General features: G+C 39.3%; 1 protein-coding gene and 1 long non-coding RNA gene across 8 annotated transcripts in view; one reads left to right on the top strand and one right to left on the bottom strand.

Moving 5' to 3' along the window:
• The window catches only part of CELF2 (CUGBP Elav-like family member 2), a 969858-nt gene that overhangs the window by 433938 nt on the left and 508711 nt on the right, over positions 1 to 27209 (bottom strand). The window contains exon 1 of one of the 7 annotated variants that reach the window (XM_056800812.1): positions 21033 to 21330. The exons of the other annotated variants lie outside the window; for them this stretch is intronic. Within the exon in view, the coding sequence (XP_056656790.1) occupies positions 21033 to 21043 (11 nt within the window). The 5' untranslated portion in view covers positions 21044 to 21330. Of the gene's footprint in view, positions 1 to 21032; positions 21331 to 27209 lie in introns of those variants that run through there. 7 annotated transcript variants of the gene reach the window in all.
• LOC103091941 (uncharacterized) lies at positions 6420 to 26665 on the top strand. Its single transcript, XR_008912577.1, has 3 exons — positions 6420 to 6783; positions 7099 to 7224; positions 26420 to 26665. It is a non-coding gene; the product is annotated as an uncharacterized LOC103091941 (long non-coding RNA).

The following is a 27209-nucleotide window of genomic DNA, read 5'->3' as shown; positions in this document are numbered from 1 at the left end:
GCATGCTTGGTAAGAAGTTGAAGGTAGAGAAAGAAGCCCGGTTGCTGAAAGTAAAAGGAGGAGGCCTTCGGAACTGCCCACGTCCATTCAGCAGCTCTTGCCAAGTCTTTGGAGGCTCCACCAGGGCAGAAATTAACTTTTGGTTTATCCCACTGATGTTCCTAGGGTTTACCCTATGGACAAGAGCAGCAGTGCAAGTAGTTGGTATACCACGTTCTTCATTTTCCTTTTAGTGACCAAAGACAACAGAGAGAGATAGACAGGGAGAGCCTGCACATAGGGAATGAATACTACTTTCCATGCGTGCCAGGTGAAAACATCAACCCTTTCTTTGCTTTAAAAATAAAAAAGGAAATCTTAGATGACGGATTTCCCCTCAGGTAAAACAATAGAATAGATTCCGTTTCTTTGTCAGCTCTCCTGAAGGAGATCTTGGTGACAGCAACAAACTCAGATACCTTTCAGTATTGATATTCGGTGAGCTCCCCATCCAGTTGGGAGGAACAAAAGAGAAGATGGTATTAAAAATCCCACCGAAAGGAAGGGCTGCACGAGACAGGTTGAATAGCCGGGTCAGAGAGCTGCCCTTCCCCTTCTAGTTTTTCTCTACGGAGGGCTGCTTTTCCTTACTCCACTCCAAAGGAGCTGCAGTCATTCAGAGAAGTGTCTAGTCACGGAGCCCTCAGCAGACCCCTTCCCCTGGCGCTTCATCCCTCCTTTAAAGGAGGAGAATCCTCCTCCAACTTTCACTTTCTTTTGCCCCATCCTCTCCCTCTGCCTTCCCAGGAGCCTCTCTGGGCATCTCTTGTGTCATACCCTTAGGGCACTGGGCTGGAGTCAGGTGCCTTCAGACCCTTCTTGGCTGGGTCACTTAACCCTGTTTGTGTCAGTGACCACCACCATAAAATGAGAAGGAAAAGGAAATGGAAATGGAAACCACTCTAGAATCTTTGTGAAGAAAAGCCCAAACAAAGAGTGTGGGACACCACTGAAATGACTGAGCACAGAATGCCCTCAGGACAGGCACTATCCCTTTCTCTACAACTACTGCAATAATTGTCCTCTTTTTGGCTCTTCCTTCTCCAGGCCACCACCCCTGTCTCTCCCCCTCCAGTCCATCTTCCAGAGAGTTTCCAAAATGATTTTCCCGAAGCCCAGGTCAGATTAGGTGACTCCCCTGCTCCATAAACTCCGGTGGTTCCCTACTGCCTCTCAAATAAAATAGGAATCCCTTCGGCATTTAACACCCTTCCCCGTTGGTCCCTACCGACGCTTTGGGGCTCCTGGTATGCTCTTCTTCCCACGCTTAGCCTTCTCTGCATAGATCACACACGAGGCTCCATCTGCTCTCCCTCTGGGCTGTCCATCCCACATCCCACATCCCACATTCCTCATCCCTCATCCCAGTCCATGCCTGGAATCAATGTCTTCCTCTCCTCGCCCCCAGAAGGAGGAATACACAGGATTCAATGGAGGTGTTGCCACCTACTTCTTTATTTTAAACCCTGACTTTCTGTCTTCAGAACAACTCTCACATGGAAGAACAAGGACTAGGCAATGGGGATTTAGTGACTTACTCAGGGTCACAGAGCTAGGAAGTGGTGGAGGTCAAATTTGAACCCAGGACCTCTGGGCCTGACCCTCCATCCATCCTGTTGCCTAGCTCCTGGAGTGTTCTTTCTGTGTCGCTATACTGCCTTCCAGAGTTGCTTAGCATACTGTTAAAAGTACAGTTTTATCATTTAAAGAGGAACATTTTGTTCATGGAAATAATGTTGGATGCAGATGATTTCCTTGTTATTTCTCACAACAAGAGGCAGTCATGCCTTGTAAGGAGAGAGATGGATGACACTGGAGTCAGGAAGAACTATGCCTCTGCTTGCCTCTGTGCATAGAGTTCTGGGACTGGAATCAGGAAGACCCAAGCTCAAATCCAGCCTCTGACACTCACTGGCTGGGTGACCTGGGGAAAATCAATTAATCACTGCTTGTCTCAGTGTCTCAAGTATAAAATGGGTATAATATATTCCTTGAAGGGGTAATTATCATAAAAAACACTTAGCACAATGCTGGGCACAAAGTAGGCACCAGGTAAATGCTTCATCCTCTCTCTTCTGTGTGGGCAAATCACTTAACTTTTCAGTGTACTGGGTAATTCTCTAAGACTATAAACTAGATTAAAGTTGCTCATCTGCAGATGGAGTTTCCTCATGTTACAGTTCCCTATTCCAATGAAATCAGATTTAATCTCTACAACTATCTTTATTTCTTACTAAAATTAAAATTTTAGCCATTTTAATTATGCTTTTCTTTGTCAATGGGACATCAATACTACATAGCTATATTATAATTAATTGTATATTATAAAGATATATAATATATTAATGCTTATTATAGAATATGTATTAGAGTAGCTATATTATATATTGTACTATAATACTTTTTATAGGTTAGTAACAATATCCCTTTGAATGCAAGTCTAAAATGTAAAATCCTTTATATTGAAGAGTTTTCTTACTGAATTATGTTATAATAAAGTTTCATTATATCTATAGGAAACTGCAGGAATGTGACTTAAAGTTTAAGAAAAAAGACTCTCCTTGTCTTTCAGGAATTTGATGCCATATTGGAATGATAATATTGCCTGGTGCACACTGGAGAAATGAAGTAGATGATGAAGAATTATGGCCCTGATCATGAAATCCAATTGGATGGGCAGCTCGACGTACTATGCCCATCAGCATGGGTGCCCCAAGGCACCCATGATATAGTGTTGAACAAAAGATGTGGAAGGACCTTCCATAAATATGGAGGGGAGACTGGGTCAAAGTTAGGAAATCACAGCAAACTTCCAATGATCCCAGCTGATCATCCACACAAAAGACCGAATAGTGATGCTTTTCCATTTCTGCAAACTCTAGCTACAGGGGAGGGGACAGCAAAATCTCAGCAAACTCATATTTGAAAGCAACCAAAAGGACAGAAAGACACAGGGTAGGCAGGAGTATGCTGTGGTATATTTATCAATGAGAATTTGCAGTCATACAAAAGACATCATAAAAGTATATGAATAATGGAGATCTGGGTGGCTCAGTGTATAGAGAGCCAGGCCTAGAGAATGGAGGTCCTGTGCTCAAGTGTGGAATTGGATACTTCCTAGCTGTGAGACCCTGGGCAAGTCATTTGACTCCCATTGCATAGCTCTTACCACTGTTCTGCCTTCTAACTAATATAGAGTATTAATTCTATGTTTAAAAAAATTTTTTTTAAGTATATGTATTTCCAGAAAAAGGTGGTGGGGTCAACCAAGGCAACAGGGGTTGTGACTTGAGGTCATCTTTCTAGGAAGTGTCTGAGGCTAGATTTCAACCCTGATCTTCCTGACTCTAGGCTTAGTGCTCTATGCACTGTGCCATCTATCTGCCCCTACCAACTGCTGCCCCTACCAACTGTGCAGGGAACTAGGCTATACAAGCAATGGAGAATAACTCTGTACTTCATTTCTATCTAATAAAGAAAAATGTAAAAAGTAAGGTTTCATAAAGTGGAAAAAGAGTTCAAAGCAAAAAACGAGAAACGAACATTTACTCTCTTCACATAACTGGAATTCCAAATGGTACATTTCATTCAGTTTCCCTAGTGTGAAAGAGCACTCAGCATCTTCTCCTTCTTTTCAACGGTTGTCAGCTTTTTACTAATAATATCAATTTTAGCAGTGAACAGTATTAAAATATCACAGATTAGAACACTGGGTGGATATTTCTGAGGATGACATAGGTGGTAAGCTTTTTTTCCCCCTTTTTCAAATGATTCTTGTCGAGAGCACATTCCTTCAATTTCCAATGCTTTGAAACATACAAGATAACAATATAATCATAAAAGCTAATTAGTAAAGATTTTGTGTTTTGTTAATGATGTGTAATTGATTATGGCTTGAGGATGGAGAGAAATCAACCATTCTCCTATGATGAGTAATACATTTTATCCTCTCTCTATTGCTGAATAACATGAAGTTAGTGACATTTTTATGATTAAATTTTTGTTTAATATGGGGATGCTCCCTCACCATTTTGACATTTTCTCACATTTTCTTATACCAATGAGGAAATGGAAGCTTTTAAAAATTGAGAGAGAATGCTAACTGTGATTGTTAAAAGAATGTATTCAATCTCTTGGTAAGAATTAATAGCTATGGGCACCTGAAGTCCCTTCCTGATCTATATCTGTGATCCTATGATTATACTTTGAACAAATGACTGGACCTAATTTATTCATAATGTCATTATTATATCTTTGATTTTGGAGCATTATCACTGATGTTTCTTTTAACTATGCCACTCTTTTTCCTTCAAAGTAATAGGCCATATTTATACGAAACAGATGATCTGAACTTTTTTTGTTGGGGGAGAGGGGTGGAGTAAATTCTAGAGTAACAAATTAAGCATCTCATACTCTTCTCCTTGGGGTAATACATATTGCCATTAATCCTTAAATCAAATCAACATGTAGTTAAAAAACAAAACAAGACTCCAACCTGGTTTATGTTGAGAGAAGTCCAAATACAGAGAGTGAGATTCCTTAGCCAAAGTCAATTTCCTTAAATATATTCCCTTCAATCAACCAAAATAAAACAAAAAACAAACAAACAACAATCACAGAAACAAACCCAGGACAAGAAATTCCTTTGAATTTCTGGTACAGGGATAATTTTCTCCCCTATCCTGAGGGCTGGTAAAATTTATCATGTTCATTTTCTGCAAAGTTGTCAAGTTTTATTTATCTTTACTGAAAGTGAAATTTAATGAAATCAAAATTCCTTTAAATTTCTCCACCCATTTCCATGAGAAATATAAATATATATTGATTACTAATTATTATCATTTCTATTTTTAAGGGGGAAGTAATCTGCTCTTTTCATAGTGACTTGGGATCTTGCTGATGTGACAACTTGAAGTGCCTGACACAGAAGTGGCAGAGTTTCAAGAAGCTGAGATTAAGAGTTTGTTATGACATGGCCCTTTATTCTTAACACACAACCAAGACTGTAATTCTGGCATAGTAATTCCCTGTTGTTATTTTCTGACATTTGGAAATGTCCAAAGTCGCTCCACTTAGACACCTGCAAAGAAGCTCCCAGCACTTTCGTACCATACATGGTAATAACCATATGACCCAAGTCGACCCACCCAAAGGTTAAGGCTAGCAGGAAAATTGTTGTTGATTGCTCAGTGCCATTTTGGCTGTGTTGGCCTGAAGCACCCCTCCTCCTCCTCCTCTTCTCAGACTGTGAGTTTTGGCATCATCTGAGCCATCTGTAGTCAGACTTTCAGATGTATCTGTCTGATAATTAAATAAAACTAAGAATCCAGGCTCTGAAATGTGGCATCATGCTCAGGATACAAAGTTTGCCATTGGTGGGGAAGGGGTTGGGGAGAAAAAGGGAAGACAGCAAGCATTTATTAAGTGCATACTATTGGAATAGTGCTGTGCTAAGTATTTCCACATACTGTCTCATTTGATCATCAAAACAGCATTTAGGGGGGACCCACTACTGAATGGATCCTAGATCAGAAGATGGAAGGGTTAAAGAATCATAGATCTGTTGCCAGAAGAAACTTCACGTCATAATAGTTAACATTTCTATAGCAGTTTTTTTGTTTGTTTTAAACTCTTACCTTCTGTCTTAGAATTGATATTAAATATTGGTTCCAAGGCAGAAAAGCAGTAAAGCTGGGTAATTGGGGTTGTGACCTACCTTGGGTCCCTGGACCTTCCCTCTCCAGGCAGGCCTGGCTCCTGATTCACTGAGTCATCTAGCTGCCCCTTTAAACAGCATTATAAGGTTTGCAAAATCCTTTTGCAAATATCTCATTTAATCTTACAATAATCCAGGAGAACAGATGCTATTATTATTCCCATTTTATTGATGAGGATGCCAAGGCAGACAGAGGTTGAGTGACTCGTCCAGGTTCTGAAGATAGACTTAAATTCAGGTCTTCCTGAGTCCAAGTCCAGGGCTCCATTTATTGTGCCATCTAGCCAAGATTCTATCAAGTCCTACCCCCATATTTTACATATCAGGAAACTGAGGCTGGAGAAGGTTAAGTGATTCACCCCAAGTTGCACAGGTAATAAGCAATCAGTGTGGGATTTAAACCCTGGACCTCTGACATCAGATTCAGAATTGGGGTCTCTGTACCAATGCTACCGCTTCCCTTTGACAGTCTGATGAAGCCTTCTCTGAGAGACAATAAACATTTATCAATCACCTTCTCTAGGCTAGGCTGTGTATTAAGTGTTGGGGATAGAAAAGTGAAATTGAAACAGTTCCTCCCATAAGGGAGCTTATCATATCCTTTTAGAATACACCATGTACATTCTGGCAGAACAGATGCAAAATAAATACAGGACAGTTTGGGGGAGGCAGAGTACCAGCAGCTTGGGGGCTCAGGAAAGACTTGGGCAGAAGGTCGGAGCTTGAAGTGAACTTGAAAGGAAACCAGAGATTTCAAGAGACAGAGGCATCCCACCACTCCTCAGTCTTCTTTGCTAGATTACTATCTATGTCTCTAAACACTGGTATATCCCAAGGCTTATTCCTGCTGCAGAGGCACTCACAATGAAAATCCACCAGCCGTGCCTGCTGCCAGCTCTCCATTTGTGCCCAAAGAATGCTTTCCATGGGAGCTCTCTTCCTTCTTTAGCTGAGGACAGGCCTATCTCCCAGGCACCCAGAAAGCCCCAACTTTGCAAAAACTGTCATTTAACAGGAGATGCTTTCATGTGGGTGGGCAACAGCTGTTATTTTCTTTTATGTGTTTAAGTGAATTTTTATGCTCTGTACATGTGCCCTGAGGTGATTTAATTGTGAAGGGGGCAATTTTAGACATAAAAGAACAAAATCATAAATAAGCAAATAGCATCTAATTTCAGAAGGTGGGGTTATAGCACTCTGCATGCCCCCAACTTTCCTCTATTTTGCTGGGTAAGGAGACCAGTCCTTTAACAACATGATATGATTGAACATTATACCAACATAAGCTCAGAGCAATAATGGCTAAGGCATTAGGGATAATCAAGTCCTCCTCTTCATTCCAGGAAAGTGCATCTATGTCCTTTGTTCTGGAAGCAGATCTGAAACCCTGTCTGATTTAAGTTCCTCTCCCCATCTGCCTGTTCTAATCAGTGCTGTGGACAGCAAGCAGAAACAGCCTAGCCTACAAGGTATTGTAACTGCCAAATTCCCTTTTTCCTTTCACCTCCTACTTTTCTCCTTAGTCACAAGTATATTCTCTCTCCTTCCTTCCTTCCTTCCTTCCTTCCTTCCTTCCTTCCTTCCTTCCTTCCTTCCTTCCTTCCTTCCTTCCTTCCTTCCTTCCTTCCTTCCTTCCTTCCTTCCTTCCTTCCTTCCTTCCTTCCTTCCTTCCTTCTTTTCTTTTCTCTGTCTCTGCTATGACTCTGTTTCTGCCTCTTTTTGTCTCTGTCTCTGTTTCTCTCTCTTTCTTCTTTCTCTTTATCTTCATGTCTCTGGTCTCTGTTACCATCTTTGTCTCTATCTCTGTCTTGTCTCTCTTTGTCTCTCACACAGGTTTTTTTTTTTTTGTCCCATGTAATTTAATTTCTTTGGTGCTTTGAACAATATAAGAAGAAACAGTCATCTTTTCTGACTCTAGTTTCCTCACTTTTTACTAACTAGCAGTTAAGTTTCTTAACAAGCAGTTAGGAAACAAAAGGGTAGCTATGGTATCTATTCTATATTTTGTTACTATCAAGATGAAAAGAAGTTGAATATACACAGTAGGTACTTAAAAATGCTTACCAATTGAATTAAACAAGTAGGAAAGGATAGAAAATTTTCTTTTTAAATGGAGCTGTCCAGGGGGCAGCTGGATGGCTCAGTGAATTGAAAATCAGGTCTAGAGGTAGGAGATGGAGATCCTAGGTTCAAATCTGGCCTGATCCTAGGTTCAAATCTGGCCTCAGACACTTTCTAGCTGTGTGACCTTGAGCAAGTCACTTAAACCCCATTGCCTAGTCCTTACCACTCTTCTGCCTTAGAACCAATACACAGTATTCGAAGATGGAAGGTAAGGGTTTAAAAAATAAATAAAACGAGCTGTCCAAAAGTGGAATAGGTTGTTGACTGGAAATTTCCAAATGAAGATGATATGACCTCTTGTCCATAACATCGCAAAGTCTATTCTTGGTGAGGTTTTGGTTGGATTAGACAAATGACTTCTCAGGCACCTACCAACTCTTGAGATTCTATGGAACCGTGATTCTCTAAAAGGTCAATGCAGCAGAAAAGAACATATAATCATAATCACAGAATTTTAGAGATTGGTAAGGGCCTAATCAGATAGAGGAATACCCAGTCCAGAAATGGTCATCCAGCCTTTGCTGAAAGACCTCTTGTTAAGGGGAATTTGGTATTTCCCAAGGACATCTTGGGATGTACTGAGTTGGTACCATCAATGAGAGCTATCCACCTAACAGTAGTATTGCTGGGTCAAAGGATAGACAGAGTTTTATAACTCTTTGTGCATAATTCCAGATTACTCTCCAAAATGGTTCAATTAGTTCATTTCCACCAGTATTGCATTATTCACTTTTGGATACTTCTCATTGTTAATTTTTTTCTGACCTTGAGCTTACTTGCCACTCCCTCTGATGCTCCTGGTTTGGTTTTCAGGGTTTAACAACAACAAAAAAGTTTTATTTTACCTCCACATGGCAGTTTTTCATAACTTAGGGAGAGCTATCATGGCCCTTTCCCTTCAGTCTTTTCTGGGTTAAACCTATCCAGATCCTTCAATCAAAGCCAGTAACCATTCTTGTTGACCTTTCCTGGGCAATTCATTACTATGCTTCTTAAACTATGGCCAAAACTGAATAAAATTCTCCAGATGTGGTCTGACTAGGGCAGAGTACAGCAGAATGATTGCCTCCTTATTCCTAGAAACTATCTAATTCTCAATGGAGCCCAAGATTGCTTAAATTTTCTGGCTGTCAAGACCCACAGCTGACTTGTATGGAAATTACATTCAACAAAAACCTCTCAAATCTTTTTTAGACAAACTATTGCCTAATCGTTTCTCCTCAATTTTGTAATTCTAAGGGTGATTTTTCAAGCTTATGTGTAAGACTGGGTTTATACCTATTGAATTTTATCTTCTTAAATTCAAAGCAATGCTCTGTGTCAATGGTGTCAACCCAAATAAAAACTGGGCCACTATGCAGTACATAAGGGTTCCTGTAGGCTGAATATTGGCTTAGTTTTTTAAATCTACTATTATCTATGTTTCATTGTGATTTTATTTTGTTCACTGTCTCCCAATTACATTTTAATCTGGTTCCAGGCAGTACTTTGGGAGGGTTGCCTGCTGCATTTGAGTTTGACACCTCTGCTCTAGTCTGTCAAGATATTTTGGGATCCTGACTCTGTCCTTTAGTATGTTAGCTCTTCCTCCCAGCTTTGGGCCATCTGCACATTTTATAAGAACACCATCTATTCCTAAACCAAAGGATTTGAAAAAAAATGTTAAGCAGCACAGAGCCAAGCTCAGATCCCCAGAAGGCATCCCACTGAAAAACTCATTCCGTCAAAGTAGACATTAAACACTAATAACTATTTTTTGCAGTTAGATAATTCAAGTAGCCATGGACCTATCTAATTGTACTACTGTCCAGAAATGTCAAACTCTTGGGATGGGCCCCAAGAAGGAGCAAAATGTTGTGGGAACTAGATTAAAATATAATTGAGAAATGTTGAACAATTTGAATAAAAATACAATGCAATCTAAGTCAAAGTGTGGCCCACAGGGATTCTGTTTCTATTTGAATTTGATACTACTTCTGTAGCTCATACCACTTTATCTTTCCCATAAGAATAGTATGAAAAAATTTAACAAATGTTTATTTTTTTTTCTAAATTCTATACAGGTTTCCCTTGATTTGTCAGTTTAACAGCCCAGTTTATAAAGAAACAATGTTACCAAATAAACAAAGGAATTAAGATGAGTCTGAAATGATCTGTTATTGATGAAGTTGTACTCACTCTCTGTGACCATTGTTCACTTTTCTATTCAACCTCCTCTTGATTTTTATCTCTCCCTTTATAGGGGGGAGCTTGAGAAGTTAGAAGACTTCTGCCTTTTCTTTTTTCTTCTTTCTCTCTTTTTTTTCTTCCATCCCTTCTCCCTCTCCCTCTCCCTTTCTTCTTTAATTCCTTCTTTCCTTCCTTCCTTCCTTCCTTTCTTTTTTCCTTCCTTCCTTCCTTGCTTCCTTCCTTTCTCCCTCCCTTCCTTCCTTTCTTTCTTTCTCAAATGTAGAAATGATCCTGCTACTGAGATATGGCTTGCACAAAGTCACACAAGTAGAAAGGGACAAAACTGGGATTTGTCTGAATTTTTAAAAAAAGCCTTCTTTTCACTGTAATTCTAAGGATTTAATTCTAATTATCCATTAATTATAATAATCCATTATAGAATTTTCTCTGGAATTGGAATCAATCGACAAGGGTTTAGGCAGCTAGTAGCACAGAAGGTAGAACACTAGGATTTACCTAATAAATGTCAGGAAGACATGAATTTGAATTTGACTTCCGGCACTTAGTAGCTGTGTGTCTCTGAGCAGGTCATTTAACCTCTGGTTGGCTCAGTTTCCTCATTGTAAAATGAAGATAATAATAGCATCTACCTTATAGGGCTGCTATCAGAATCAAATAAGATACTATTAGTAAAACACTTGGCACAATGCCTGGTTCATAGTGGGGGATATATAAATGTTTGTTGTTATTATTACTATTATTATTTAATCTTCTGAGAAGAAGCATGTATTCTTCTAATGCCCTTAAAAGGTAATGCTACCCTACACGTGGTAAGCAGAATTCTGAAATCTGCCTATGACATGTTCTACAAATTTTGAAACTGCCTCCTGTAACAAAAAATATTATTTTCTGCAACATGTGTAATACTTTTAACTTTTGTATTTAGTAGAGTAAATTCCAAAATACTGTGTATGTGTGTGTGTGTGTGTGTGTGTGTTTCTAAAGGTTTTTGTGTTGGGGCAGAAGTTAAAAGAATGGGAAGGAGCCTGAGATTTTAGGGATTCCATAAAGCTAGAAATAGATCAGCCCAACCAAGCATAACTTTCATGTTTTGTGACGAAAGGGAAAATGTGGGTCACAGAGGTTCATCTGCTTCTCTGCACAGCAAGGCACCCCCTGATATCCAACTTTATGATCCAGATCCTTGGATCCAGAAGTCTAGTTAAGCAATTGGCTCCTTTTACAGAGTAAACAGAAGATGGGGCACCCAGTTACAAATACAAAATGTTGCAATCGATGCTCCACTAAATCTTGAGCAAAAATCTATGTGGTGGTAGTGGGGGAAGTATCATCCTTTTGGGAAGAATCTGAAGAAAGTAAAGCTCGGCAGGCAATTTAACCTGGAAGTGCTCACACACATTCCATACTATTAATAAGCTTCCTGTGTATTCTTGGGGGTGTGTGTGGAGGGGAGGAATTCTTCAAATTGGCCCTCTTTATGCCCTGTTTCCTCCTTTATGTGCAATTTCATCTTTCTGGGGCCTCCATAAATCTCTCTCAGCCCACATTAGCCTCCCATTATGAGAGATCTGCCATAATGACAGCCACCTGTTTTAATGACAGAGCCAGGATGTCATAATTTACAGCAAAGTGTTGTTAATCTAAGTAACCTTTCCCTTCAGGAATGCCATCCCATCTCCATGCAGTTATGAGCCATTTCCAGAGCACCTGTTCCCCCTCTAGTCTTAAAAGGTAAATTCCTCCCGACGGGGGCTCCCCTGCTCTTAACCCCACCCCCAGCTGCACGATCTGGGTAAATCCTACAGTTTTATTAATCAGGGGGGCGGGGGGGGGGTGAGCAGGATGGAAGAGAGAAGGAACGGAAAATGCCAGGCAAGAGAGAAAGGAGAGAACATATTGTCTGAAAATGAACATTAACATACTGTAATAGGTTGGTCAGAAATTTGTCAACATAGTTAAACTGCCACCTTCCCTCAGCTTCTTTCTGGTAACAGCTGCGGACGCTGTTGATAGGCCGGCCGTTCCTATCTCCTCCAGGATATTAGGTAAACTGGTACCCGCAGCATGGTGTTGCTTAATGCCAGTGATTACTATGAATGCCATTCTCCACTCGTGCACGAAAATGGTGCTCGCCTGCCTTTCTTTTCCACTGATTAAGCCTGGTAGCCTTCCCAAAATAACGGGCACAAGCAGAGGGGCTTTTAAAAACAGCTGGTTCAAAAACATCAAAGCGGTTCTGGCACTCCCATAAAATATGGATACACCAGCCTTGGCATTATGAAAAAGAACCCACATCTTTAATAATTCATTTTACCTAGGATCTCATCAGGGTGGGCATACTGTTCACTAGTAAAGGTCACAACCTAGCCATAACTTCTCCATATGTGTGTGTCTTGCCCACAGCCTTCCAGAAATACTCTAACACACTGAAGGATTTCCTGAGGGTCTTTATGCCTGAAAAAGAAAGTCTAAGAAAAAAGAAAATCTAACCTATGTTGAATCTTTCTTATAGAATGATAAAATACAATTAATTAACCATTAGGTGCACCTTCCTCCCCTTGCCTTCTCCTTTTACTGAGGGGTTTTTTGTTTGTTTTTTTTTTTGGTTGTTCACAAGGCTCCAATGGGATAGGAGTCAAAAACTTTTTTCCTTCAAATAAGACAAAGGACCACTAAGCCTTAGCATCTTCCCTGAGACTGCTTCTTAAAGTTGTCTGCTCTTACCATCCTGTTCTGCCTTGGTACATTTGTAGTTCTCTTCCCAATCTCCACACTGTCTACTTATTTAATCTACTTATATTACTCTGGGTCTTAACATTTGCTTTACCACCCATTTCATTGGATTTCTGGGTCTTTCTAATAATCCCACACTTGAATTTTCTTTTAGATATTGTCTCCCTCAATTAGAGTATGAGCTCTTTGAGGGTAAGGATGGCCTTTTCTTTTTCTGCCTGGAGCTTAGCACATTGCCAGGTAGATAGTAGAGGCTTGATAAATGTTTATTGACTATTTTACTAACTAGAGTCAGAAAGTAAAATCTCTGGAGTCACATAACTCAACTCAGGCCACCGGTTCTACCAAGAATTGTGGTCTTTGTGAACAAAATAAAGAGGTATGATCTGATTAATTTAAGTCCTTAACCAAATATACAGAAAGAGAAATTTATATGGATAAACTTTTGGAAATAAGATTACTCTTTACCTTGACAAATACACTTTAATCTAGGTTAGGTTTCCTTGTCTGTGGAGGCAATTTGTGTCAGATATGATAAACTAGTTTTTGTGTTAATTCTCTAATTCATCTTCCCCTAAATTAAAGGGAGAAAATTTGTCAAAAATAACAAGAGGTAGTCAAATACATAAATGAAAGTTAAGATAGTGAATCTGAAGATAATGACTATTTTGATTTATGGTCTAAAGACAAGAAGGCTAAGCCATAGTGATTATCCAAAAGAAATGGCAAGTGCTTTGAGAGTGAGTCTGTCTGTCTTTCTTACTGACACCTCATTTTGATTCTACCTACCCCCTCTGAAACCCCAACACATTTTCTGAAATGCAGTTACTTTTATTTTCTGCTGAAGAATTTAGCACAAAGTCCACTTTGATTCACTGAATTCTCTTGGAAAATTACAGAAACTTCACTAAATGTTTGCCACAAATGTTGTGGAGAAAATATTGTTTATGTCTTTTTAAAAAAGTCATTTTTTGGTTTTGCATTTTTGTGTGAATAAAAAAAAAAGAGTCTGTACTCTTAAGAAATTATAAGTCAGTTTACAAGGTGCTAGAAGACTTCACAAGCCTTGAGCACAGGGACCTTGGCATACATAGTTTATCACTCAATACACATTTATTTCAAATGAATAATGTCTAATGGAAAATGGTTAGCATTTTATGAAAATACAAGTTTCATACCAGCCATTGTCATCAAAGACTGGGAATTGAGCAGAAGAAGAGTCAGGTAGCAATAAGTCTTATTGTAAAGAGACCATCACAGGACTTTACACTGATTCAGGGAGACATGTTAGAGAATGTGTAGTTGGATTTTTTTCTTTCTATTTTCTGTTTCTGCGCCAATGGAAGAACAATAATAAAAGGAGCTACACATAAACAGGGTCTTCAGCTGACAAGATGGATAGAGGAATATGAGACACATCAGCTTTCTGGCAGTGGCCATCCCACTACTCCTTCTGAAAGGGAAAGGGGGATCCTGCAAACAGTACAGTGGCTGAGCTAGCTCAGGTCCAGGAGACAGCCCAAGTACTCCAAATTTAGACAGTTAAGCTACAGAATTTGAAGCATCCTTTAGTGACTCAGGGTGAAGATTACTTGGCACCAGGTACAAATATTGAGACCCACAAGCTTGCCCCTTAGCTTCCTATCAAATAAGTTTTACGGGGCACGATGACAACTTTCCAGCTCTCTTAGTTCATTTTTGCCTGTTCCTGGGACCCTTCTCTCTACTCCTCTCCTCACTAATCCCAATCCATATTGACAGGCCCAAAGTGTGGTTTGCATTGTCACAGCTCTAGGGCCTAAAGAATGCCCATATACAGAATAAACTGCACTGAGGAGCCTGAGCCTTCCACAGGGAAGGGCTGGAGAATATTTGATAATACCCTCCACATCTAAAGGCAATCTGAGGGATATGACCAGAAAACCTATGTGAGGACATTCTACACTTTCAATAAAAGTTTATGCTGAAATAAAGCACAGACCAATTTCTTGATAGATTTTCTAACCTGAGCAATCAAGGTCAGAAATCAAGCACTAATTGCCTTGCTTGATAAATGTGCCTGACACTGTGCTTGGTGCAGGGGATAGAAAAAAGGAATAAAACAGCCTTGCTTCCAAGAAATTTACATTCTAATGAAAGACATAATAAGCATGTATGTACAGGTGTATATACAAAATAAATCTGTACAGAACACAACCTAGTTACTTCTATACAGTGAGAGAGGCACTAGCCGTTGTAGGAGCCGGGGGACGCTTCCTGTGTGGGATATCTATTTGGCTGCATCTTAAAGCAAGAGAAGGATTGGAGGAGGCTGAGGGGAAGAGGATGGACGAAGGGCCGTGGACAGGGAGGCTACCAATGAAAGGGGAAGGCGGATGACACTGAATGCCACTTGGGAGGAACAGAGAACAGGCGTATTGGTCTGGATCACAGTGTAGGAGGGGGAGTCATAGACAACGAGCCTGAAAAGACAGGTTGAAGCCAGGTTGTAAAGAGCTTTAAGAGCTAAAGAGCGGAGCTTATGTTTTATCCTAAAGGATAAACTCTTGGAAACCATGGAAGTTGATTGAGTAAAGGAGTGACATAGTCAGATTTGCACTTTGGCAGCAGAAGAAAAGACAGACCAGAATGGAGAGACTTGAAGGGAAGAGACCAATTAGAAATCAGTTTTAATAATTGAGGTGAGAGATAATGAAGGGCGAAGCCAAGGTGAAGGCTGCAGATTAGAGAGAAGAGGTCAAATGTGGGGATGTTGTAGAGGGAGAAACAGAAAGATTTGGCAACTGAATGGATACAGTAGGTGAGGGACAATGAGAAGTCAAGGATAATGCTGAGTTTATAAACCAAGGAGTTGGGGAGAAGAGTGGGACCTTCAACAGAAACAAGGACCCTTAGAAGAAGGAAAAGCTTTGGGGGGAAAGATGAGGTTCAGTTTTTAAAATTTTTTTCCAGATTACATGTCAATATAATTTTCAATAACCATTTTCTGATGTTTTGCAATCCCTTCTTTCTCCCTCCCACTCTTCTTTGGGACAGAGGGTAATGTGATAGAGGCTGTACATGTGTTATCATACCATATATATTTCCATGTTCCTCATGTTGTGAAAGAAGACACATAGCTCACACTAGAGAAAAATTCATGGAGGAAATAAAGTGAAGAACAGCATGCTTCAATCTGCATTCAGATTCCATCAGTTATACATTTTTGTCATGAGTCCCTTGGAGTTGTCTTGGATAGAGTCCAGTTTCAGACATATTGAGTTTATGATATCTCCAGTTTGAAATGTGCAAAAGGCAATTGGTGATGCGAGGCTAAAACTCAAGGGAGAGGATGGGCCTGGATATGTGAATATGGGAGTCATCTGCCCAGAAATACATCCATGCGAGGGGATGAGGTCATTCAGAGACTATGAGAGAGGGCCTAAGACAGGGCCTTGGGGAATACTCATATTGAGGGAGCAAATATAAACAGGGCTGGCAAAGGAGAATGAGAAGGAATAGTTAGAAAAGGGGGAAAAGAAACAGGAGAGGGTAGTATGATGGAAGTAGTTTGGCTGATGGACAATAGAAGCCTAAACTGGGAGGATAGTAGTGTCTAGGAAAGGTGCTTTGTTTTTACTTTTTAAAATGGAGGGGACTTTGGTTTGTTTAAAAGTCGTAGGGAAGGAATCAGTAAATAAAATATAAATAAATATATGTATAAAAATAAGTATAAATAAAAAATAGATCTTAGAAATGAAAAGGGGGATGATTGAGGCTACAGTCTATTGAAGAAGATTGAAAGGAGATGAGATCAAGGGCACATAGGGAAGGGTTGCTTTGGCAAGGAGAGGGCCACCTCTTCGTCAGAGACTGGTACAAAGGAGGAGAGGGTGGGATATAATATCAAAGGTTTTTGAAATGGAATAAGATGTAGTCCATAGGCAAATAGCCTCAATTTTCTCAGGAAAATTGTTCAGTGAAAACAGACCCCTTAAATAGTCCCATGCCAAGCTGGTGCTAATAGAAACAACTGCTTGCTGCCCCCTCCAAATGGAACCTCTCACACACCAAATCTGTCCCCTGTAGGGCCATGTTAATTATCACCAAGATACTGTCACCTTCCATGTCAACAACTTCCCATGCTTCCCCGTGGCTCTCTGGATTCACCGACTGACTTTGTACAATCTTTACATTTCCTGGCAGTTCAGTCGCCTTGTTCCAATTCCCCTCGCTGTCTCCAGCTCCCAACTTCAAACCATTCCACACAGCTGCCAGCCAGACCGATCTGCCAACTCCTGAACCAACCCTCCCAGATAAATACTGGGAATATCAGGAGGTATTTAGCCCCATCAAAGCACATATTCTAACTCCCTGCTCATGAGAGGAAGCTTGGCATAGTCAATAGGATGCTGAAGTTGGAGCCAGAAATTCCAGGGAGCTCTGTTTAAGTCTGGCCTCAGATCCTTTACTAGCTGTGGCATATTAGAAAAGTCCTTAACCCTTCTTTGCCTCAGTTCCCTCATCTCTAAAATGATGGGGTTGAATTGGGGGCATGGAACGTCTGGGAGACAAAAGAGCCACTGAAATGGAATGATTCCTCATCTGAGAGGACAGAACCCCTATAACTCTTACCTATATAGGGAATTCTATGGCTACCCAGCCTCGCCTAGACCTCACTGATTGAGATGCCACAGTAGATAAGAATGCAGGGCCTGCAAGTTAGGAAGATTGAAGTTCAAATTTCACTTTAGATACTATTTATGTGAGTTTGGGTGAGTCACTTAACCTTTATCGGCCTCAGTTTCCTCAATTGTAAAATGGGGATAATAGCACTAATCTTGCAAGGTTGCTGTGAGGATCGAATGAAATAATATCTGTAAAGGGCTCAAGGTCTGGCATATAGCAGGTACTATATAAATGCTTATTCCCTTCTTTTCCTCTGCATTGATTTTAGAAGGCAGCAGCAGTGACAACTTTTTACAGTCTCATCTCCATGCTAATTCTGCACCAGTTCCCAGAAACAGGAGATCTATCCTAAAAGGCTTTTACAAGTACGAACCTTCTGTGTATACCTTCAGGTGACAGGCTGATGTCCTTCCTCGGTCTGTAACACACCAGGTAGACCCTAAAGCATATCCAAGTGTTGTAGACACGAGCCAGGACTGTGGTGCTTGCTGAATGGGTACTCTTGGGAGAATGAGAAATGAGACAAGGGGATCTGCTGAGGCTAATGCAGCTGCTCCTACCTCTGGGCAACTCTGATGGGCTTTATCTATGGATTTTGCCCCAGACTTGTTGCCTTTGCAGAGTCAGGATACCAACCCAGGGGTGGCTGGCAGCCAGTTTGCTTCCCTGCAGGACCAGGACTGCATCTTTCTCATAGCCATTCATTCGGTGAGTATTACAAGGAAGTTTCTGACTCCATAGGCCTCTCCCTCTCATTTAATTTTGTACAGTTTAGATCACATTTTCTAGACGACCATGTTCTCTGAAATCCAAATCAAAGTTCATTCGTCTACCAGTTACTGCTCCCAAAGTGACAGACAGATGGAACAAATCAATCACACTCTAAAACTGTACCTCTCCTGCTAGTGCCTCATCATGCTGTTAGGAGGATTGGATTAGTCCCCACTGAAATGTTTTACTATAGTAACTCCACTACTCCTCTACCAAGACTACTCCTAACACCACCTCTTGCTGCTGCTGCTGCTACTACTGACATTTACACTGAACTTTAAGAATATGCCTTTATTTATATCATGGATTCCATTCCTGGTTTTTTCTTAGCCTGCACCCCATATGCTACGTTTCTAGCAGTGATGATTATTTAGGAGACCTGAAGACACCCAAACCAGTCAACAGAACACCATAGAAACTACCAAATCAAGTGGACATTCAACAGCCACCAAGACACTCTGGAAACTGTAGGTAGAAGAGGATGAAATTCATCCATCTACCATTAAAAAAGTACTTCCATGGTCCCTCTGGGAAGTTCTCTGACTATGCTAATTGTCCTTTGATTACCACATAATTACAGTTCTGTCTTTCTACTTTTCTGTGAAGCTATTCCATCTTCCTTCTTTCCTTCCCGCCTTCCTTTCTTCCTTCTTCCATCAAATAACAAGGGCTTATCGAGATTACTCTATTATAGACACAGTCAAGTATCCAAAGACATAGCATAAATAAAATAGTTCCTCCCCTCAGAAAGCTTCTGTTCTATAGAGTGAAGTATATGCCCAAAGAAGCACTAGGAGCCCCATGCATCAGAAAAGGCCACAAACTCCATTCCCAAGAGGCATCCATAAGTATCCAAGCCTTGCTAGTGATTCCAGAAGGTCCCAAAGAGTTTGTAAAGCATGAAATTCTTTTGTTCCAGTGATAAGGATACCTCCAGCAACTTGCTGATTGGGAAGACTACAAACTGGAAGACTAGGGTTGGGAACCAGCCTATGACCTCTTTATTCTAACACTATTTGGGAACACATGGGATTTGTGTATCATCTGATGGTGTTTTTAGGGGAGAAGAGCTACATTTTTATTCCTACAAAAAAAGGAGGCAAAAGTAGAAAAGAAATAAAATGGGAAGTACATTCTCTTTCCAAATGAGCAGGCCAACATGTCTCTCCCAAGACATAAAAATGATCTGAAATGGTTTCTAAAATACTGACCAACTGTGAAGTGTGGGTAGTTCATTCTTTCCCTAGCAATTTGATCTTTTCTGTATCTTGACTTTCCTTGACAATGTGTCCCTCTGCCTCCCCTTCTCACTTCTCTTTATCTCTCTGCCTGTTTCTGTTCCTCCCTTATAACTCCTATTAAGATATTTGTAGATCATTGATAAATGTCTTCTTTATTCTTGCTGACTCAGGATAGGCCCTATAGTGCCTAGATTACATTTCCTAGTGCCTTGCAGAAGAACTCCTCGTAGGCCACCATCTTGATCCCTGCCTCTTCTGGATTGTTCCTCCTAGGAGACTTTCCAAGTATAACTTTCAGCTGGGGACCATTTTAACCACTCATGACAAGGACACTAAATCTGAGAGACTATATAACCATTATCAGAGGGTTTTACATAGTTTTGGACTTTTAATTGAGTTTGGTGATGATAATCTAAAAAAAAAATTGCCCCTCTGAAAGGGAACAAATGACATCATACTCACAAGAATAGAATAACAGTTTCAAAAAAAATATAAAGCAGGCTTCCTTATAGAAATTAAAATATATAGCTGTCCTGTGTTATAATTCTCAATGAAGAAACAATAAAATAATTTGATTATTTAATCAGACTTTTTAAAAAGAGAGATCAAGTTAAATTCAAGTGTTGGTTATTAAAGAAAGTTTTATTCCATAATTAATTCTTTTACCTTACCTTCTATTTCTCATTCTTCCACCGCTCACCCCCTATTTAAGAAGCCAACCTTTTTGGTCACTTCACCTCTGATTAGAACTTTTCCCCACAGATAGCCTAGGAAGACATCAAAACGTTTTACATATGCCATTTAATTTAAATCCTTGATAGGGGTTAACTGTGGTCTAACGGATAGAGAACCAGCTTTGGAAGAAGACCTGCCATCTCCTATGCTTAATGGCTGCGTAGTTTAGACTGGTCACTTAACCTTTCAGTGTTCTCTGGCAATTCTATAAGACTTTAAGCCACAAGACTGTAGCTGATCTGATTTGGTAGAGGGAGTTTCTTTCTAGGGAATTTCTTACACAAATGAAATCAAAGGTTTGGACTAAAAAACATACTACTTCATAGGTGCTTGGCCATAAAATCTAGGTGTAAGAGAAGATTAAAATAAAGAAATTAATTAAAATAAAGGAATAATACAAATTTAAATAAGAACCATTATAAGTAATAATAAAAAAGGGTAAAATAAATTGAGAGGTTATCTACAAATTTAGATTAGCCATGCTAGTCTTATCTTTTCATTAGTAAAGATAATGAAGATTGATTATATGATGTGAGATTTAACAAGATTTTTCTGCTGCTCTCAGAAACTTTCTATCCATGAAATTCTAATTGTAATATACCACTTGTGTATAGTAGTAAGAAAAAATAATAAACCCCATTAAAATTCCTTAATAATAGCAATAGCTCATATTTCTATAACCTTTTATGATTTATAAAGTACTTTGCTCATAAAAACCCAGTAAAATAGGTAATGCCTTATTATCTATGCTAAACATCCTCAGATCATTTAACTGAACTTCAGATGGCATAATTTTCTTTCAGAAAGAAACTTACTTATTTTCCATCTTTTTGAGAACAGGAAAATGAGGCGTGCAGAAGTTATGGCATACCCACAGTCACAGAAGCCTTATGATGTGGTGTTCTGGAGTCAGAAGACCTGGTTTTAAATGCTAGCTCTGTCATTTATGAATTATGGGATGTGAGGTAAATCATTTAACTTTTCCTGGACTCAGTTCCTTGTCCATAAATGGAAAATATTGGAATGGATAACATTTAATAACCTTCTCAATTCTAAATATATTCAAATCTGAAGTTTGGAGTCATTATTTAAAGCTTCTTATTCATTCACAAAAATTGCAAATATTTTGCTGACATCCCCAAATGATGATAAGGAAGTTTAATTGTCTTTGCAAATTCAAATGACAAAATTAGAAAAAAAAGATAATCCCCCCCCAAAAAAATATAACAAATAGAAAAGATAATCAACTGTCACATTCTGGTTTTCTGTAGCTGTTCTGGACAAATGGGTAGTTGGAATAGCATCCAAGTGTGGTGTAAGCATTTATGAATTCCCAGAGTATCCTGTTTTTCTCAGGAAATTTACTTTCTAATAGCCAGCACAGCCAAACAAAAATTAAATCAATAAATCTGTAAGAGGGAATTGTCAAGCTCTTGTAGTAATGCTAGAAGGAAGCCAGGGCTCATGGAATGAATTCCCTGATCTACAATTCACTTCCCTATGTAACTCTGGTGTCATGCATGCTCACTGTAAATAGTTTTGGAGAGGACAGTGATGACATTTTTTTCCTCATAAAAAGCTTAAGAGGGGTTTTGGAAAGGTTTGGAAGTATTGGTCTGGATAGAGTTTGGCCTTTATTTTCCAATAGTGTCAGAAGAATGCAAGCAACTTCCACTATCTTAAGAAAACAGTAACAACAACAACAACAACAACAACAAAAATACTAACTGCCTGCTCCCGTGGCCTTTTAGCTCTGGGACAGAATAAGATAATCTTGACTTTTACTAGCATTTTTTCATTTTACATGCTAGGTTACCCTCTCCCCTCCCTTGAGCCTCTTTTTCTTTCAGTTTAACTACTATAGTCCAACATATTTTAGATCAAAGGAAAATAAAATGCTATATCAACAAGGGATTATTTCCTTAATTCTCAAGGTCTGTAGTCATCACCCAGAATCAAAACCCGAGTTATTTCTGACCCTTACCCTTTTAAGATTTCAAGTTCCTCATGTGTGGAGTTATATTTTATTTCACCTTTTTTTTAATCCTAACAACTTAACAAACCTATCTTTACATCTTCACTACTTAATATATGCTTATTGAATTAAAAAGGAAAATCATACTTTGATTTCTTATTAACACAAATAGTTAAGATTTTCTACAAATGGAAAGAAAGCCAAAATGTAGAAAAAGATGGAGACTGCAGGCTCAATATAAATCACCAATGCAATAAGACAGCTAAAAAACCTAACTTAATTTTAGAATTTATTAATAGAGGCACAAGATCTATGACTAGGGAGATGTTAGTCCAGCTGTACTCTGAACTAGTCAGACAATATGAGGATTATTGTGCTGTGTTCTGGGAAGGACATTGATAAATTGGAGTGGGCCAAGAGGAAGGTTTCAAAGATAGTGAGGAGACAGAAAAGAAGGCCACTGAAGTTCAGTTCAAGCATCTGAGGGGCAGAGGATCAGAAGCGATATGGTAGTTATTTTCATGTATCTAACGAGTCATCATGGGGAAGGGGATTTAGACTGGTTACACTTGACTCCAAGAAGCACAACTAAGAGCAATGTTTGAGAAATGTAGAGACAGATTTAGATCTTCATGTAAAGAAAAGTATCAATTAGAGCTTTGCAAAAGTGGACTGTGGTATCGATTATCTTCCCAGTAAAGGCCTTCTAGCGTAGGGAAATTGTCAGGGATGCGGAAGAGGAAATCCCCATTAAGACACAAATCAGAGTAGATAATCTCTGAGCTCTTTTCTAACTCTACATTGCTATGATTCTGAACTACTACATCAGACCACAGGTTTACTCATCCTCCTTCCCCCCTATCTTTCTTTGCCTAATTTTTCTCTCCCTCAGAATTTCCTCTGAAAACTTCAGAACATACTTCATGTCTAGATCTCTACAGATATGGATAAAGGGATGCCCAACTCCCCCCTACGCACCCAGGGTAACAATGCACATAAAGTACAGGTTAGTCTTTATTGTGACTTAGAGACAATGCAAAGCAATATAAAGGACTCAGGCCAGCTCCAGAATAGTCAATACATCCCTCAGTTTTGTAGAGTGTCACCTTTAGCTAAAGGGAGCTGTACATATCAGCGACCTTATTACATGACTACCCTAAGGCCTGGCACTCCCCTAGAAGGAGCACACATTTGGGACTAAGAGGTAATCCTACTGCCCTTGGACTAAAGTTCTGGAATGTCTAATTCACAGTAAGAGAGGCTGGCCTTGTCACTTACTCCTCCCTGTTCTCTTTTCTTCATGTCCAAGCTGCAGACCTCCACCCAGGACCCTGAGATCCAGACTCTCCTAATGCTCCTCCATATGCCTAAGGCAAGTGCAGTGTGCCTCTGCCTCTTCTTGTGCCTGGCAGGCCTTCGGGGTTCTTTAGAGTTGCCCCTAATATCTCTCCATGAGGAGACACCCCCACGCCAGGATCCATGCCTCTTCTTCCATTGCCTTTGGCTCTATCTTTTTAGCTTCACTTTTGCTATGGCCAGATACGAAGCAGTGAGCTTGAGCTGAAAGTCTCAGAATCAAACCAGCCCAATGCTGGGAATTAATGAATAATAAAATAAATTTTAATTCTCCATGAATGGACTGACAAGTGTCCAGGCTGGGGTGCTTCTCATGGTCCTTCCAGGACCCTTAATCCTATCAACAAAGTGTCCATATTTATAAACTGTAGGCCCTTGTGAGATATAATTAAAATCCTTTGGATCTACTTAATCCTCCCCAGTTTCCCCAGGAAGGGATCCACCTAATCACTCCATGTGGATATTGGTACCTATTTAGAAGATACAAAGTCCTCTTCCCATCTCTGAAATGACTTTGTGTTTATTCTGTTTATGTGGCTATATTGTCTCTTCCAAAAGAATATAAGTTTGAGGACAAAGATTTTATTTATTTTTTTTTGCATTGATTTTTTTCCCCCTTGTATACCCTAGGACTGTCACATAGCAGAAACTTAAAACATTTGATTGGTTTATTTTCAAATAATGAAAGTTGCCAACAATGACCTCAACCCTTAAAGCTTTTTCAAGTTAACCAGGATCCCTTGATCCACCCACTACGATTTAAAACAAATAAACAATTTTATCTTTGGACTATAGTGAAATGAACATACAGTCTTGTAGAAGACATTCTTGGCTGCAAAATACTATGAAGGAGTGCAAGAGGGGGAGAGAATAACAATTTACAAGGACATTATGCTATGTATACATTTTTTACAAATATTACCTCATTTGATTCTCACAATAATCCCATTTTGCATTTGGGGGAACTGAGGCAAATAGCCTTTCCCAGAGTCACATAGGTGGTAAGCATCCAAGGCTAATTTTTAACTATTGTCTTCCTGACCTAAGAACCAGAACTTTTATCCACTGTACTACTAGCTACCTCTATGAGAAACCTGAAGGGTAGTAAGGGACTTGCAAGGAGGAGATAAGTGAAATCTTCCTGGAAGAGGTGTCCTATCAGCACTACTTTATACACAACTTCCTCTTAGACTGTGGGGTAGGTAGCTCTAGACTCTGTTCCTCTAAGTCCTGGCAAAAACATCCTCTCTACCCTCTCCCCCTTCTTCCTATAAGAGTCCACCAGCTCTATTTCTACCTGGATCTTACAGCAATCATCCAGTGGGTCAATCCCTATAGAAAAGCAATTTAGCAATTCCTTCTGCAAATGCTGACTTTTGTCTGCTCTGTAGCCTCAGATTCTCAAAATCCAGAGTCCTTGGTACTGTCAAATAGTGAGATGTCAGAAGTGGCATATTGTTCTATCGATGGCAAAGACTCTAAAGAAGATGCCTTACTATCTGTCTGTTGCATTTCCATCTGCCTTGTAGTGGAGCCTGACTATCTATGGTCTCTCCAGCTTAGAATGCAAGCTCCTTGAGGACAGCGACTGTCTTGCCTTTTCAATCTGTATCCTCATTGCTTTGCACAATGTCTGGGACATAATTAATATATAACAAATGTTTTTGCATTGATTTATTCATTCATGAATTCATCTTGATTTGGCATTGAAGGGAGAGTTTAAACAGGTTAGAGAGAAAGAGAGAGATGGGAAGAGCCAAATCTGTAAATAAGTTATGAAGGCAAGTTAAGAGCAGGACAAGAACTGAGAATGAGGAATAGTCTGACTTGAACCATGGATGTGACGGGGAATGGTGTAAGTTAAGGAAGAAAAGATAGACTGGGGCCACAACTGTGGATCAATCTTTTCATCTATGGAGAATGACAGATTTAGGCTTTCTGAGTCAATAACTTTATTTTATCCTGCTTGAAAACACACACATGATAATGACTATGCTGATCTTGGATCACAAAGAAAATATGTTGAGTCAAGATTCAGTTTGGGTTCACCAAAGAGATTTTAGTTTCAAAAGGCCTGAATTTAGAGAGAGGGGGGTAATTCAGAAAACTGTTTCTAATCTATCCCCTTTTTCCCAGAAAGGCCATTTATTACTCAGGTCTATGTTCATACTGCCAGTTCCACTTGGTTTGGAAGACTATTTCAGAGTCATCACACAATTTACTGCTAATGATGCCAATTAATTTAAAAATTCAGAATACTAGAATTAATACACTGAAAATCTTCTGAACCTTAGCTGCCCAGCATATTAGTAATGGGATTTTTAAAGATCTCTCAACATAGCAGAAATCCATAAAGCACTCATCCAAATGAGACTTGAAAGACACAGACAATGCAGGCATATTTTCTTGGATAACAATCATTTGGTTCCTTATAATACATTAGCAATTTTCTTTCTCTAAATTTAAACTTGATCCCTTTGCAGTTTGGGTTTTGGACTGTCTGCACTGTTCTGCTTTCTATTAGATCTGAATAAGAGATTCTCTTCTGCATAGACTTCAGTGTACTGAATGAAAGCAATTTTACTTGTAAAACATCACTTTAATGCTATTTTTCATCAACATCTCCTACCTATAACCAAACAAAGTCAATGGCTGGCTTTTCACTAAAGTGATTATTTCTTTATTATTGGATTCTGAATATTCAGTGTTAACTGTATCTCTTGCTCTAGAGTCACTCCAAATTAGATTTTTAGATCCAAGACACTTTTGTTTACTTTAGTAAAGGGGTTGGGGAGGAGAGACTTGAAAATGTAAGGAGAGAAGAAAAGAAAGAAATGTGACTTTTAAAATACTTTCTTTTATTTGTTCTAGGTGGAGATGAAAAGAAACTTTTCACAGCTGCACAGCCTGTCATGTCAGTTTTCCAGTCATCAGCTACAAAGCCATAGTCAACTCTCTGATTCCCCAAAAAAATTTATCAATTCATACTGTCAGAATCTCTCTAGATTCATATTGTCCATACTCATTGATACAAAATGAGAACATCTGGGAATACAATTACCTATGACATGAATAATACTTCATTTTTATTAAATAAAAACTTTCTAACAGAAAAAAGATTCTGTTCTCTTTTCAATTCAAGCTACTCATCATAAACTCAGAATTGAAAGTCAAACCTTGATGGATATAGTACCTTAAATTTCTGACTGATTTAATAGCATAATCTTGCATTTCTATAGCTCTTTTCAACTAATAGCTTTCTGGATATTGAACCAAGATTCATAGCATAATTCCTATCTACTCCTGGAATAGTAGCTTTTAATAGTCAATGTAACAGCGAAGACAAACAAGACAGCAGCCAGTGAAAACACATATAATATACAAAGATATACCGCAAATTCAAGACAGTCAATATTGATAGGGAAATGGGAGATAGAATATGAGTGTCACATATTTCTAAACAATGGTTTAGCCTCCCCATGACCAAGTCTATTTTTAACTCACTGGCCAGTGGATTGACCACCAAGGCATTTGAAATTCTCCTATTTCCTAAGGTCTCATATTGAAAGTCGTCTCCTGATATCACAATATTAGTATTAATATTAATCCTTTGGCAGAGAGCTTAATTTACTATAGAACTATTTATTATATAATTTTAGAG

This window comes from Monodelphis domestica, chromosome 5, assembly GCF_027887165.1.
Source record: "Monodelphis domestica isolate mMonDom1 chromosome 5, mMonDom1.pri, whole genome shotgun sequence".
NCBI classification, from domain to species: domain Eukaryota; kingdom Metazoa; phylum Chordata; class Mammalia; order Didelphimorphia; family Didelphidae; genus Monodelphis; species Monodelphis domestica.
This window is presented reverse-complemented; position numbering and strand designations above follow the sequence as displayed.